Source organism: Thyridium curvatum (genome assembly GCF_004353045.1).
Source record: "Thyridium curvatum strain D216 chromosome Unknown NODE_22_length_467593_cov_81.276643, whole genome shotgun sequence".
Classification (NCBI taxonomy): domain Eukaryota; kingdom Fungi; phylum Ascomycota; class Sordariomycetes; order Thyridiales; family Thyridiaceae; genus Thyridium; species Thyridium curvatum.
Genome location: NW_022156777.1, coordinates 279,880 through 295,196, shown reverse-complemented (window position 1 = coordinate 295,196; position 15,317 = coordinate 279,880). Strand labels below are relative to the sequence as shown.

The window sequence follows — 15,317 nt, the reverse complement described above, 5'->3', positions numbered from 1 at the left end:
GGCGGTGTCAAATGAGACGAAGCACAGGAACCACAAAAATAGCTCCGTCGCGCATTAGTGCTCTGAGGCTGAGAGGCACAGGGGGGTCAATTGGCACCATGACATGGCCCGCGTCTTTTAGACCAGGCAGATTCCTGTCAGATCAGCATTTGGGTGCTGCTCATTTCTTCATATGCCCCCGTCTCGTCGCTGGTCTGGGGTGAGTCGGTGTCGGGTGCTTGGACAAGCTTGTCTGTGTTCGTATCGTCGTAGAATGACAGAGCATGCTAGCCTGGAGCTAGCAAGAGTTATTTCCCTTTTGCAGCCCTGGGAAGAGGAACTGATGCTTTCCCAGACGCGTGCCGGCTCAAACTTAAAAAAACTGCTTACTCTGTCTGACAAGGACCTCCCTCTGAAACAGGTACAAGTACAGCCACCCAAGTCAGCAATAACACGATGATCAATGCTCGAGTCTTCGGTTTGGTAGGAGCAGTATGACTCAAGTACCTGTTGGAAGTCTCCCAATCATGGCCCATGTTCAATGTTTACTTGCTTGCTATTCTGAGAATTCAGAGAGGGAGAGGAACGTGTTGCACACGAGATGTAATCGCATCGCTGGACAGTCAGGACTCCCAGAGGCATTCGATCAATTCCTAACAATAGGAAAAGAGAAGAATGTTGAGTGAATCTTATCATCATCATCATCCTCTTCATCATCATTCCCCTGGACCACGACGCTGACTGAGGCTTGAGGGGTTTGAGGCACGAAGGAAAAAAGAAGCCAAAAAAAAACAAAAAAAAACGATAGCAGCAGGGTTCGAACCTGCGCGGACGAATCCATAGGATGTGGAAAAGCAAGGATGCTTCAAGTCCTACCCATTAACCACTCTGGCATGCTACCGAGACTAAAGTCCACTAGCCCCTTATTTTGATTCATGCAGGCTCCACGCCAGCTCCGGATATCGGACTCTCGTAAAATGTACCGGAAGCAGCTACTTTGCGTTATGTCTTCAATCAACAGGCCCGGGGATCGTCTTTTTTTTACTCTCTCAGTATCTGGAAACTGAAGGTAATGCATTTTACTCCATACATCCTGGCCAGTTGGGTCATCCCTCCGCACCGCGCACTCTGACCCATCCACCGCCTCAGTGATCATCACGGCGCCGGCGCTACACCGCCCACCAGACGATCTGTCTTGGTCTCCTGGGCTGACGAGATATTGCGAAAATCGGATCATGTTTGTGTAACCTCCAGCAGACGAGATATCAAGCACCCATTTCATAGGTCGGTATTCAATTCAGAGCTGCCGTGCGTCACGCACCCCTGCCATCCAACCACAACAAGACGGCACTGTTGCTATCAAACGGGTATCTTTTTGGAGGGCCGTACCTGCAGAACCGTGCATTTTTCAGCCTACCTCTCTTCCTATGGCTACCTTCTTGGACACACCACCATTGGCCATGGGCGGGCAGGCCGCCGCCGGCATCCTCTCAGTCTCATCACCTCGTATCCTCGATATTGTCTTGCTCATGATCACATAGTCCGGGGTGCACATCTTACCCCGCAACTTCCTGACCTCGGGCGACAGGTCATCTCTGACGAACCCCGCCTTCTTGTAGAATTCTAGACCTCTCGTATTGGAAAGGAAGCATGTCAGCATGACCTTGCTGATGGGCGGCAGATTGTAGGCCACCGTCGCCTGGAACCCCATCAGGAGTGCCCCGAGCCGAGTCCTGTTTCCGGAGTCAGCGCGACCTTTTTGGTAACACGACACGAGGCCCAAGCAAGAGTATCAAGACACTCACCCCTGGAGGTCCGGCTTGAGGTGAATCTCGTAGCAGTAGACCACCGGTTGCCCCTCCTCGTAGGTCGGCATGAGCGACGTGAACCCCCGCACCGAGCGGTCGCCGTCCCGGACCAGGATGTACCGGAGCCCCTCCGATCTCATCTCCTTGAGCTTGCTGTCCGGCGTCCACCTCGTCGTCGAGTTTTCGTAGTCGCTCCGGCTGGTCTCTTCGATCAGCCGGAAGCATGCTTGGATCTCATCTTCCTGCATGAGATTGGACTTGACGAGATCTACCGTGTAGTCCTCTTGTGTCCGCGGATGTTTCCATTCCCGGATCCATGGCAACAAGCCCGGCGCGCTGGTCCATACAGTGTTAGTTCCTTGATGCATGTCCTTTCCACCTTTCCGAGAACGCGTTGCGGACTTTGCAGTATCTCAAAGTCCCTTGAGAGCAGAGAATTCACAACTCACCCTGGCTGCAGGTAGTCGGCAATGAAGTCCTGGTCGCTTTTCCGGTTCGCCTTCTCCAGCGGGCTCGTGGGTGCCCGGCGCCTTTTCCTGACTTTCATGTCTCGCGTTAAACACCCTTTCCGGAGAACCACACGCTTCGCTCGCCGGGCGCTGTAAAATTTTCACACAAAAACTCACCAGAAGAAGCCATCGCCGACACACGCGACTCGGAATCGGGCCAATGGTCGCGCGCTCTGCTCGGCGGTCCGGCGGGTGTTCTAGAGTGGCCCGCTGTGGGCTTTCTGGAAGGAAATGACGTTTCGTTGGCGGGATTAGTTAGGCCAAATGGTCTTTGTAAGGGCTCTAAAATTTAGACCCGCGCATACCGACCTTCACCAAAGCTCCAGTACCGGAAGCCGTTTCACCACACCTTGGAAGGTCATTCCCGCCGACATATATTTCTCGGCTCAGTGCCACCGTCAATGGGCAGGTAACAACCAAACTAGCGATCTCTCGATGCGACCAAGGCGGCACGCTCAATGTTGAAGCTGTTGCGTGTGGCGCATTGGCGCAGCTATGCCACAGCTTCACAGCGCAAGCCTCGGCTCGGCAAGACCCTGAGCCTCGACCACGTAAGTCTGGCCTCACAGATGGCTAGGCGCCGATTGAGACACTCGGAGACTGATACCAAGTTACAGTTCCTTCAGAGATCGCGCGCACTGGCCCTGTACCGGACCATCTTGCGGGATACGAGGCGGATTAGCGATCCCACCACCCGTGCCGAGACAAGGCGCTTTGCCAGAGACGAATTCGAACGGCATCGGGACGTCACAGACATTGTATGGGCAGCTCCATCTACTATTTAGGACTAGATCACTAATTGCCACGTCAGGATCACATCCGATACTTGCTGTCGACCGGAAAGACAGAGTGGGAAACTATGGAGAGATACATTGGCGGCTTGTGAGGCGGATGGCCCGCGTTGCCAAGAGATATACCCAGTGTATTTGTGTGATTGTTCTAGTCATTTGCGAACGTCCATGCTCCCAGGAGCGCATTCTCTATCATGGTGGCTATTGTTGTACAGATATGTGTGGTTTCTTGCCCCAAGTCTCCCTCCGTATGGCCTGACCCAGCTATGCAGCTTCCAACAGTGGTATCATACACGACGCAGCCGGATCTTCCTCTCTTTCTCTCGTAAGAGTCGATATACTCGTCAAGACGTCCGCTCTAGCCCTGGCGCTGCTTGTGCCTCGGGTTGGCCGGGCAGATGATGTAGAGGTAGCCGCGGTGTCGCTTGCCGCCCTTCCTCCGAACAACCTGCGCAGAAATGACACGTTAGCTACAAAGAATCCCGCTCATGTATTTCGACCAAAGTGGATATCCAAGAGCCGTGAAGCCGTGTCTCCCCAAAGAAGACTGTTGACATCACGATCGTGCGATTCGCAACGGGGGGTAGGAACAAGACAGACTGCCCACGAACCTTGCAGTGCTCGCATCGCTTCTTGACCGAGCTGTGCACCTTCATACCCCTCGTCTGCTGCTGTTGCTGCTGTACAGCCGTCTTGATGCCACCTCCGACCAGCGCCGTGGTCGGCAGCCATTGCCGCGTCGACTTGCTGAGGACGGACTGGGAGATGGTTCGGGTCTGCGTCGCGATCGGGCAGACGGCGAGCGTCCGAAAGGAAGAGACCAGGCTGGCCGTCGAAGAGCTTAGCCTTGCGGCTCGCGTGAAGAGGGTTGCGCCGGCCATCGTTGTGGGTGTTGATTTCCGGTCGAAACCAAGGTTGCTTTGGGCTTGTGAATCTGTCAATCCATCAATCAATCTGGTGGTGAGGTTCGGTCGGGATTTTCAGGGTGGGTCCCCACCCGGACAGGCAGGGACGATAGAGGCAGTCAGGTGATTGATTGGAGGCGTATCTCCACTGGAGGCGCTTCCCCACAGCTGGAGAGCTTGGTGGAACTTCTTGTTGTTCAACCAGTTCTTCTCCGCCTGTCAGGCTCGAAGAAAACATTATCAACTCTCATAAGCGATGCTGGTCAGATCGATCTCTCGATAACAAAGACATAAACAATCACTGATAGCGTCACATCGCTTCTTTAGACTTGCTGGGCAGCTGAGCAAAGACCCCTTCCCAGCCGAGCTAATGACTCCTATCCTGATCGAGCTTCTCTCATGAGGGCAATCAGCTCCGTCCCGAATACTCCGCTTCAGCTTAAGGTAAAGCCTGCCGAGGCCAGATGAGGTTGCATTGCTACTCAATCTCTGACTTTCACTATCTTCCTCGACAATTTCCTCTCTGTCATGCAGTGTGGCCTCGACCCGTCTCTCAAGTGCGTGGCTTGGCTGGGATGCCCTGGCAACTGAAGCACTGCTACCGAAATCGGATATAGAGATGGATACTCAGAGCAGGTGTTTATCCTTCTTTGCCTAGGCGCGGCCTCTTCCCTCCGTTTTCAGCAAGAACCGGCATCTTCCTTCCACGCCGCTCTCTTCCACGTGCTACTGGTACAGGGATTTTGGGTCTCTGGATGACCAAGTGAGCAGCCAAGATTTTTGGCATCACGCCTCTTTTCTGGGGCCTCGCCCCAAGGCATCCCTAGCTCTACCCAAACTTGGCCAACGACTGCCAACTTGACAGGTCCCTTACGATGCCAAGTCGCGGATCCTGCAGAGCCGGAAGTCCAGTGAACGGGAGTAGTTCCTATTCCGGTTCGACTTGCCACCGATCTAGTGTTGGCTAGTATGTCGCATGTTGTTTGACTGTGGGAAAGCCTACTTGTACATATGCCCCTCTGGAAGGAGCAGCATATCTCGACGACTTTCCTGCTATGTCCCAGGCTCGTCAGAGAGCCTGTGCCCTCTGGCAAGGGCGACGAAGCCGTCCAGATTCTGAGGGACCGGATCCATGTCTTCAAACAGGTCTGGATGCATCTCTCGACCAGAAAAGACAAAACCGAGACTTGCTCATGAGAGACTCTAGACCTCGAAACTGGAACTACGCCCGATTCGCGGCATGGTCTGGTCAGAAGCCTTTGAAGATATCTAGCCCTCTGCCCTCACCCTGGCTCCAGGGGACATGCTGGGGAATCCTCGTCACAGATGGCTCCTGGAAACAAGGACTGCCTCGATCTTCCAGGCCATGGATGCTCAAGCGGGCCCAGGGTCTCCTTTGGAATCTCGCGCGGCACTACGAATCCAATCCACCAAGACGATAGCAGGCTGTTCCCTGACGCCACTTCTCCCGATGTTCCCATGATTCTCTCGGTTGGGGCCTTTTGAAAGGTAGACTTAGTCATTGGGTCTGCGAGGAGCTTGTTCGTGGAAGATAAGTGTCCGTGCGGCGCCGCTTCGAGGAGCATACAGCGGGTTATGGCCTTGGCAACGACTGATGTGGCTTGATGCAGTGTCCACCGCATCAACAGTCTTGATGTGCACTTGTGCTGTTTTGAAGTGTCTATTGGGTCACCGTCCGTTCTAGCTTCCAACCGAACGTTGTCCATACCCGCATCCTGGCCCCTCACAGGGCGAGCACATCCATTTGCAGCTGTCACTTTGCGGTGTTTGGGTTAGTGTGTGGAGCAAACGGTGTGTAAAAGGACCCGTTACGGGGGGGTTCTCATGCCTATTTCGACTGAGGTGTTCAGCGCAGTGGGCTGTCTTGTCTGCCTTTGGAATACGAGCAGCCAAAAGAAAGGGAAAAAAACCTTTCAACGGGTCGAATGATGTCGTGGAAACTAGCACATCATTAATGGCCCAACTATAATGTGCATCAGTGATGTACGTGCTTCCGGGGAGATCCGTTGGATACATGGGCGGAAGCGAGAAGTTGCATTGGTTGTGGGCTTTCTCCCAGATCACTCTGTGGTCGCAATCTGAGTCCCAGACGTACATCTTTGGTTATCGTGGTGGCCTGAACCTGTCTTTCAGCTCCTCCACAATGCCGCAGCCCCTGAGTTTCTACACTCTTGGTACTCTTGGGGGCATATGGTGAACTGGGCACTAACCCATGCCTAGCGCCACACGAGGGCAGCACATGGTTTAGCGCACACTTCTTCAGCATGGCCGATGCACCAGTTCGGCTAGTGAAACATCTGGACTCGACGCGTCTCTCTGTCCAATCGTCCCCTTGCCCCAGACGCTGGCATGGATCCCCCGGTCGTCGTACAGATCAAGACTGATCTCCAGCACGCCGGGATGGGAGACCTGCGTTCGCCACGCTCCATCATCAGAAGAAGGAAGTGAAAAGGACATTGGGTAGAAACCTAGGCTCCTTCGAAGCAACCCTCGCATGAAATGACCGTCTGTGCGTCGACTTGGGAATCAAACTAATGCCTTTGTTAGTGTACTCGACTACGCCGGGGCGGTTCGACTACGTCTAGCTTGAATCAAAGACGGACACCTGCTCGCAGAGACCCTCCTTCCGCTGGCGCGGCCCGAGCGACGACAAAGGTCGGAATGAGCCTAGCAACTCAAACGCTACTGTGCCCAGACTCTTCTGGACCACCCGTCTCCGCCCACCAGAGACTGACACCGGCACTGGATCCTCGGTGACGCTCGTTGATATCGTGGGCCTCCACACCTCCCTTGGTGTGCCGACATGCGAACCCCTGGAACGCAGGCACTGACACCGAGGCTCCGGTGGAATGGTTGCACAGCTTAAAACCAGAGGGCCCTCCCGGTTTCGCGGGTCGGCTTTTGCTTCTTTCGGAGCCCCGTTCTGCTGTACGACGACATGACTTAGATCCTCGTCCAGTGAGAACGTACGTGCAACCTCGACACCCGTCAACATGGACATCGTTCGGCGCGATGGCGAGGCTTACTATGAGCTCAGCTGGGCGATCCTCAGCACCATCGGCCTCGTGAATATGTGCCTCGGGGGCATGGTCGTTGGTAAGTTGGCACCAGCAATTACACAGCCAGGATCCTTCTCTCACCCTTCTTACTCTTAGGTATCGCTGGCTACTCACCCATCACGCTCGTGCCCCTCGTTGTCTCCGCAGCCTGCGCCCTGGCGAATGGCATGTGTTACTATGCCTTCTATGCCCACTACCCGTTGCTCAACACGGCGGTCGCGTCAGGCTTCGCCGATATCAGCTGGCTGGTGAGTGGGATTACATCCTACAAGGTGCTGAGATGTCCGAGTTTGTCTAACACTGAGGATGCTTTCAGGTGCAAGAAGCCGGTCTCTCATTTTACAGTTTTGTTATTCTGCGACGTGTTCTTCGCAACCGCGCCCGCCTCGTCTTCATGGTTTGCTTCTGGGTCCTCATGGCCGTGATCACCATCCTGCGTATCACGATTCTCGTCTGTCGTATCCGCTACATCCTCGGACACTCATCAGCTGCGGACCTACAGCGTATCATTGACCACCTCCACGTCGGCTACTTTGCCTCGATCGCCGTGGTCGAGATCCTCAGTTCGGCGTTCTTGCTGCGCAAGTTCAACGCGGCCCGCAAGATCTCACTCAAGGCCGCCATGCAGACCGGTCTCTTCAGCTACCTCATGCGCAGCACCGAGATCCGCCTCGCTCTGCTTGCCATTATCGGCGTGACCCGGGCCATCACCTACTCGTTTCAGGACACTGTGCAGAGCGCGACAACTGTCGCGAGCGAGTTTGATAGGTTTGCCTACACGCTCGAGTGCATGTTTCCCATGATCATGTAGTAAGTGATCCCTAACAAACCCCTGCTGCTACAGTCCCGCGGGGACACCAGCGTGGCTGACATGCATTCCTTTTCAGCATCGACATCCTCGCCTCCCGCCTCATCTTCCATGGAGACGCCTACGGCTCGTCGCGCAGCGCCGGCGCCTCGCGCGGGGCCAAGACGGGACCCCGGCAGTTCACGCAGAGTGGGCCCGAGGGCAACGACGTGCACATGTACCCGCTGCCCAAGGTGGAGCGCCACATCGAGGTGCACGGCGGCTACGACAACAGCGACGAGGAGACGGCGACGGGCAGCGGCAACGGCGCCGGCGGCACCAGGAGCGGGAGCAGGAAGCACCAGAACCACAACACGGGCCGCAGTGCCAACCGGGGCGGCAGCCAGGTGCGCACCAGCTCGCAGGAGTACATCATCGACGACGACGGCACGCGGTCGAGGGCGACCAACGGGTCTGACTTTGGCGAGGAGATCGTGGACCTGGGCAAGAAGGGCAACGGCCACGGCGGCATCAGCAAGACGGTCGAGTTCAAGGTTGTCGAGGCGAGGGAGGTGTGACACCTGTTGTCCAGAGAGGGAGACGAGGGGCTTGAGGTATTCTGATCTGGAATAAGGATAGAGCCGGGGAAATGGGGAGGTGGTTCAAACAGTACATCTCTTCTTTTGTTGTTGTCTGGCCAATTTGGGGGGGGCTCGCGCTCCTTGGTCTTGCTTTTCTATGCCATCATTGCGATTCCAGTTGCTTGCTTGCTTGTTCAACAGCATAATATCCACCCGAGACGTCGCTTTATGAGCTTATGGGCTTCCACTACCGTGTACATTAGAGTATACACCTCATCTCTACTCTGTGTGTAGAGCGCAAGTTGACGACCGACCACCTAATCAAAGATACATGCATGTGCAACTACTGTGATAGACATTGGAAACATGCGTACAATCTTCCAAACGTAGAGTCTATTGTCCCCCAAATATCATTTCTCGCAATATGGCCCCCAATATGTCAGAATCATTAAGATCTAGATGCAGTTTCGTCACCCTTTGCACGCCCATTCGGTTGAACTTGGTTTGTTTTCTTCTCATGCGCCCACAAGACTAGATGAAAAGAAGAGAAAAAAGAGACACCGGCCCATGGGCTCCCCAAAGAAAAGAAAAACGCCAAATGCATCCGCTCGCCCCGGCTCACAACAATCAAAAATATTTGAATAAGATCCATCCATTCCTGCCCAGTCAGTAGCTCGGCCTTATTTTCTTTATTAGAGACCCCGACTCAACTCCTCAAAAACGTCTTGAACACGGTGCTGTCGGTGCAGTCGACCCACGGGTAGCCAATCTGCCTCAGGTAGCCCTCGAGCTCGTGGACCTCCTCGGCGGGGCACTGCAGACCCGTGAGCACCTTGCCGATGTCGCTGCCCTCGTTGCGGTACTGGAACAGGCTGATGTTGTACTTGGGCCGCAGTGTGGCGAGGAACTTCTCGAGGGCGCCGGGGCGCTCGGGGAAGTTGAACATGTACAGGCGCTCGTCGGGCACGTCGGACCGCCCGCCGACGAGGTAGCGCACGTGGCTCTTGGCGAGCTCGTCGCCCGAGAGGTCGGTGACGGTCATGCCCCCGGCTTCGATGCGGCCCATGAGGCCCTGCAGCTGCTGGACGCGCTGGGCGGCGGGCGCTGTGAGGGAGATGCCGACGAGGACGTTGGCCTCGGCGGCGTTGGCGTAGCGGTAGCTGAACTCGGTGACCGAGTGGGGCATGACGGCCGAGATGAGCGACTCGAAGGCGCCGGGCTTCTCGGGGATGTGGGCGCAGAGCAGCGCCTCCTTGCCCTCGCCCAGAGTGGCACGCTCGGCCACGAAGCGCAGGCGGTCAAAGTTCATGTTGGCGCCGCTGGTGACGGCGACGAGGGTCCTGTCTGGGTCGACAGAGGGGTACTTGGCGACGTACTTCTTGAGGCCGGCCAGTGCCAGGCCACCCGCGGGCTCGACGATGGACCGCGTGTCCTCGAATACGTCCTTGATGGCGGCGCAGGCCTCATCGGTGGTGACCTGGATGACCTCGTCCACGACCTCGGAGCAGATGCGGAACGTCTCCTCGCCGACGGTCTTGACCGCCGCGCCGTCGGCGAACAGCCCGACCTCCTTCAACACTACGCGCTCCTTCTTCTCCAGTGACTGGACCATGGCGTTGGCATCGTACGTCTCGACGCCGATGATCTTGACGTGGGGGGCAATGCGCTTGACGTAGACGCCAACTCCGGCAATCAGGCCGCCGCCGCCGACGCAGCAAAAGATGGCCTCGAGCTTCTGGATGTTGGTCTGGCGCAGCAGCTCCATGCCGATGGTTCCCTGGCCGGCGATGACGTAGGGGTCGTCAAAGGGCGGGATGTTGAGCAGGCCGTCCTGAGCCTCCCTCCGCTGGCACTCCTCCTTGGCGGCGTCAAAGTCGGCGCCGTGCAGGACGACGTGGCCGCCCATGCGCGAGACGTTGCGGTGCTTGATGGCCGGGGTGGCCTCGGGCATGATGATGGTGGCGGGGATCTTGAGCTTGCGGGCCGAGTAGGCGACACCCTGGGCGTGGTTGCCGGCGGAGCAGCATATGACGCCCTTCCACGACTGGGCCGGGTTCAGGTGGGCCATCTTGTTGTAGGCGCCGCGCAGCTTGAAGCTGAAGACGGGCTGCTCGTCCTCGCGCTTGAGCAGGACGTTGCACTCGAGGCGGTTGCTGAGGTTGACGGCGTGGGTGAGGGTGGTCTCCTTACAGACCTCGTAGACTCGGGAGGTGAGGATGAGGCGGAGGTACTGTGTTCGGGTTGACGATGGTCAGCAGGGAAGGTTGTGACTGAGAAGGAGAAGTCTGATCTGATGCTACTCACGTCTGGGTGCCCGTTCGGCAGCATGAACTCGGGTGGTATGACATTCTTGAGCCTCGATCTCTTCTCCTCGGAAGGGGGAGAAGGGTTGGCGCTGTACTCGGTGAGCGACAGGCCGCTCAGGCTCGGCGTCCTGGGTGTGTGCGGGCGGGCGGCGGTGCCATTGGGGAGAACACCGTTGACGACAGTGCGTGCGCCGTTGACCACGGGGTCCGGCATGGACGCTCCCGTCGTGGAAGCCATCGTGGTGCGTTGCGAGCAAACAAAAAGATGTGTGCTTTGTGCTCAGAGAGTCGAGTCGGTGAGAGTCATACCTCGCGATAAGGCCATCCCAGTGGTTGATATCGATCTGGTTGGGGACAAAAAAATAAATCTAGCGGGGTGCTCAATTGCAACACCTGATTGGGCAGATAACCTTAGTGTCTTTGGAGGTGTGACTCGACAGCTCCAGGCCTGGGTAGTGGGGTCGCTGAGAGCCGCACAGGGTCTTAGCCGCCTGTATCTTCCGCGCGTCCAGGGGTCTGGCTCGCCGACCACTTGGGGCTCCGGGGACTAGATTTAGTGGCTGCAACCGCTGCGGACCAAGCACTGAGGTACGAGGATCCATGTCATCATCCATTTTAACCACTCCACCACCGAGAAGTTCCCGCATCGGCATTCTCGCCATCACACGACACACACTCTCTCAGAGCCGAGCAGCCGGGCCTGGGATTGCGCAGCCCCCCCCCAAACAGTCACCTCTACGCACGAACGCACCGACGACCAACCTCCAACAGAGCTTGAATTCCAACAAAGTCATATCGCATTGACGCCCTTTCGCCATGTCAGGAAAACCTGTGCCCGAGAGCCTGACCGACAGGCCACTGCCCTCGTCCTTTGACGAGAACGAGTAAGACACACACACTACCCCAAACACCAGGAAAGCATACCTAACGAGCCCCGTTGCGAACAGGGACTTTTACAACGCGAACCCCTTCCAGAAGATCGCCCGCAAGATCAAGCGCGAGCCGCTGATCCCCTTGGGGTGCCTCCTCACCGTCGCCGCCTTCACCTCGGCCTACCGCGCCATGCGCCGCGGCGACCACCAGCAGGTGCAGCGCATGTTCCGCGCGCGCGTGCTGGCGCAGTCCTTCACCGTCGTCGCCATGGTCGCCGGCGGCGTCTACTTTGGCCAGGAGCGCCGCCAGGAGCGCGACGCCTGGAAGGTCCAGCAGCGGCAGAAGGAGGAGGACCAGAAGGCCCGGTGGATCCGCGAGCTCGAGGCCCGCGACGAGGAGGAGAAGGCCCTGATCGATCGCCTCGAGCGCCGCAAGAAGCGGGCCGCCGAGCGGGATGCCGCCCGCGAGGCCGGCGCCCCGGGCACGGAGGTGGCCGGCAAGGCCCAGGTCGGGACCGAGGTGCTGAGCGTCGAGAAGAAGGAGGGCACCAGCGTGCTGGGCTCGCTCGGGGGTCTTTTTGGCGGTGGGAGCAAATCCGGCGATGCCCAGCGGAAATCTGATGCGGACGCCGAGAAGTAAACGCGGTGCGGACTGGCAGGGGTTGCGGCTGCCTCGAGGCGAGGCAGCCATTTATGGCGTGACGGGGGATTCATTATGGACCAACGGTTTCCGGTTCATCAACACCATCATTGTACAACATCTGGACGGGAAGACGGAGCTGCTTCGAGAGACCAGGGCGGCACATATGGGTAGGAAAAGGGGGAACGAGAATGGGCACACACCTCCACTAACATATACCATCATCACATTCACTCTGTACTGACTGGCTACCAAATATGTCATAATAGGAGTTCTTTTTTTCCTTTCTGTTCAATATCTACCATGGTCCATCCTTGTGCTCTCTTGTCACTCTAAGCATCAGGCCGGGAAAGTGATTGACTAAACGTGATCGTAATCCAAAAAACGCCAAAACTCCCGGGGACCCTTTTGACCAAGGCAACTAACTCGCCAACCTCACCTCGTCAATTTCCAAACTACCACCAACTACTACCACCCACTAGACCGGCACTCAAGTACGTGCCAACTCCTCCAACCACAGTCACGCGAACCACAGAGATCACGACATGCTCCCCCCGCTCCGGTTCTGCCCGATCAGCCCCGCCATCTCGAGCAGCGCCCGGTCGGCCTCGACGTCCCCGGTGCCCAGGTTGACCCTGCGCCGGGCCTCGGCCTCGCGCGCCTCCCACGCCCACCGCTCCGCCTGGACCCGGGCCTCGGCGTCCCCGCCGCAGCCCCAGACCTCGAGGCTCTCGACCTCGAACCGGTCCTGGAAGTCGAAGGGCCGGGCCGCGCTCGTGGCGAACGCGCCGCCGCGCGACGTGTGGTCGTGCGTGAAGACGCCGAACTCGAAGCTCGAGTCGAGCAGCAGCGACACGGGGCCCAGCGAGACCGTGCCCGTCCGGCGGTAGCTCTGCGACGAGGCCGCGGGGGCCGGGCAGCCGAAGGACACGCCTCCCCCGTGGGCGGACGACGACGACGACGAAGGCGGCTTGGTGAAGCAGGCGTAGTCCCGGTTGAGGCTCGAGGCCGGGAACACGTCGTGCACGGGCTCGAGCTGGAAGAGCTTGCAGTCCGTGTCGCCGAAGCACTCGCGGTTCGTGTGGCGCCACGGCTGGCCGATGTAGGCGCCAAAGGTGAGGCGGTCCGAGGTGCTGCCGTGGGGGAAGCGGCGGGGCGGCAGGGTGGCCGCGAAGGACGACTCCTGGCCCTTGTTCGGGGTGTCGTCGACGCGGGTGCCGCGGACCAGGACGATCGTCGGAGCGCGCCAGTTGAAGACTTTGGTCTCGAACGAGCCCATGGAGAAGCCGTCGTTGTCACCCGAGTAGAGGAGGCGCAGGCGGCGGAAGAGATCGGAGCCCGGGATGAAGAAGGAGAGCTGCGAGAGGACATTGAGGTCTAGAATGTCACCCTTGTCCTGTAGCAGCGGTTGTGGTTCACTCTCGGCCACCATTTTCGGGGGTGGGAGGCCGTCTTTGTGCTTGGAGAGGTCCAGGTTTTTGGAGAAGAGAAAGTGCTCAAAGAGCGAGCTGAGGCCGTTGAAGAGGTAGGGGAAGCAGACGGGAACGATGGCGTCAAAGTGTTTGAACTTAATCCCCGGCGACTTTTCGACATCCAAGAATGTGGCCAACACGCTCTCTGCCGTGGATCGCAGGTTCTCCAGCTCGTCGCCGACCACTCGGTGGGAGTACTGGGACAGTCTCTCCTGGGGCTCCATGGGCGCGATGATGAGGAGGAGCATGACGAGTTTGCGAAAGTTATCGGCGGGGATCATAGCTCCGTGGATGGTGGGGGCATTGCCGTGCTTGAAGGCGGCAACATAGTCTAGTGACTCGAAGGCTGCCATGACCAGACTGTCGTCTTCCTCCGCCGCATCTTCCGGCTCGTCGTCTCCGGGCTGATCCACGGCGAATCCTGCCGTCGTGGTAGTAGTCGACGTTGCCGCGGGCGGTTCGGCTTGGGCCGAGCCGGGCTGCTTCTCGCCGCCCATCTCAGACAGCTTCTTATCATAGACTGCCAAGCTCTTGAAGAGCAGTTTCCGGCGGTCCGTAGGCCCCTTGGCCAGCACTCTCCGATATCTCTCTGTCAGGATGGTGATGACGATGACCATCTGCTCCAGTCCGAGCACGGCCGGCGCATCCTGGAGAAAGGGAAAGGCGCCGATGTAGGACAGCATGTTGAACAGCACCGGAGAGACATGGAGGACATCAGGGATCTCGAGGAAACGCGAGACGGTTTCCTCTTTAAAGTACCTGACCCCTTGCTGGGTGTCGGCCAGGCCCTTGAAGTTGTCCTTGAGCGAGTACAGCTCCAGAGAAGTGAAGCACTTTTCTGCAAACTTGTTTGCCTATTCAGGGGTGGGATGTCAGCACTGCACTGCACTTCACTGCACAAAATGCGTTGTGACCGCGTGTCACTTTGCACACAGGTAAGCCTTACGAGCTGCTTGGTGATCTGCTCATTCGACGGAGGAGCCACAGGCTCGCTCGACTGAGCCTGCCCCATGGTTTGGTTGCCTATTGCCTCCTACAGCGCGTCCGAGTTGCACAGCAGGGTGCGAGCAGCTCTCATGAACCAAATGGGCTGGCTACGAGGCTCGATCATCATTCGGCCTGGCCTAGAATACATCAATGCTTTCTGCGTGCGGGCCGATACAGATGGCTGGAATGTAAGTCGGAGATGATAAGGCGAGACAAAGCCCAAAAGTCGGAGTCAAACGAGGCACCAAAGCATGATTAATGCGTTGCATGTTTGGGGGGCAGAACTCAGCTTATTATGGCAGGGGGCGGGGGGGAGAAGAGGGTACCTGCTGCGTCATGCCAGGGCATGCACTAAGCCCTGAGGTCAGCTCATAGCGCCCTTTCTTAGCGCGGTGCGGTCCGGGCAAATCTGGGGATTGGATGGAATGGACATTTGGAGAGGTAGGTAGGTACCTTACCTACCTACCTAGCATCCATCGATTATGTGACCCAAGGCAGATTGATTTGAATCCTGCGATCAAACAATGGCACTCCGTCCACACCGAAACACCTTGTCTCTGCCAATACACGTCCCTGAAAAGCCCCAAGAAACGTTCTAGA

General features: G+C 57.5%; 6 protein-coding genes across 6 annotated transcripts; 2 read left to right on the top strand and 4 right to left on the bottom strand.

The window, feature by feature from the left end:
- Positions 1–1,387: 1,387 nt before the first annotated feature.
- E0L32_004605 (uncharacterized protein) lies at positions 1,388–2,334 on the bottom strand (the record flags this gene model as incomplete). The annotated part of the gene is made up of 3 exons (XM_031139034.1): positions 1,388–1,712; positions 1,785–2,123; positions 2,237–2,334. 3 exons carry the CDS (start codon positions 2,332–2,334, stop codon positions 1,388–1,390), a joined length of 762 nt encoding a protein of 253 aa, XP_030997039.1.
- Positions 2,335–3,445: 1,111 nt separating this feature from the next.
- Positions 3,446–3,968, bottom strand: E0L32_004604 (uncharacterized protein; the record flags this gene model as incomplete). The annotated part of the gene is made up of 2 exons (XM_031139033.1): positions 3,446–3,535; positions 3,699–3,968. The coding sequence occupies 2 exons, from the start codon at positions 3,966–3,968 to the stop codon at positions 3,446–3,448; spliced, it is 360 nt and encodes a 119-aa protein (XP_030997038.1).
- A 3,038-nt stretch (positions 3,969–7,006) lies between these two features.
- Positions 7,007–8,437, top strand: E0L32_004603 (uncharacterized protein; the record flags this gene model as incomplete). The annotated part of the gene is made up of 4 exons (XM_031139032.1): positions 7,007–7,109; positions 7,169–7,320; positions 7,389–7,882; positions 7,960–8,437. The coding sequence occupies 4 exons, from the start codon at positions 7,007–7,009 to the stop codon at positions 8,435–8,437; spliced, it is 1,227 nt and encodes a 408-aa protein (XP_030997037.1).
- Positions 8,438–9,146: 709 nt separating this feature from the next.
- Positions 9,147–10,984, bottom strand: E0L32_004602 (uncharacterized protein; the record flags this gene model as incomplete). The annotated part of the gene is made up of 2 exons (XM_031139031.1): positions 9,147–10,670; positions 10,745–10,984. 2 exons carry the CDS (start codon positions 10,982–10,984, stop codon positions 9,147–9,149), a joined length of 1,764 nt encoding a protein of 587 aa, XP_030997036.1.
- A 578-nt stretch (positions 10,985–11,562) lies between these two features.
- E0L32_004601 (uncharacterized protein) lies at positions 11,563–12,258 on the top strand (the record flags this gene model as incomplete). Its single annotated transcript, XM_031139030.1, has 2 exons — positions 11,563–11,630; positions 11,694–12,258. The coding sequence occupies 2 exons, from the start codon at positions 11,563–11,565 to the stop codon at positions 12,256–12,258; spliced, it is 633 nt and encodes a 210-aa protein (XP_030997035.1).
- A 538-nt stretch (positions 12,259–12,796) lies between these two features.
- On the bottom strand, positions 12,797–14,742 carry E0L32_004600 (uncharacterized protein; the record flags this gene model as incomplete). Its single annotated transcript, XM_031139029.1, has 2 exons — positions 12,797–14,584; positions 14,677–14,742. The coding sequence occupies 2 exons, from the start codon at positions 14,740–14,742 to the stop codon at positions 12,797–12,799; spliced, it is 1,854 nt and encodes a 617-aa protein (XP_030997034.1).
- Positions 14,743–15,317: the final 575 nt, after the last annotated feature.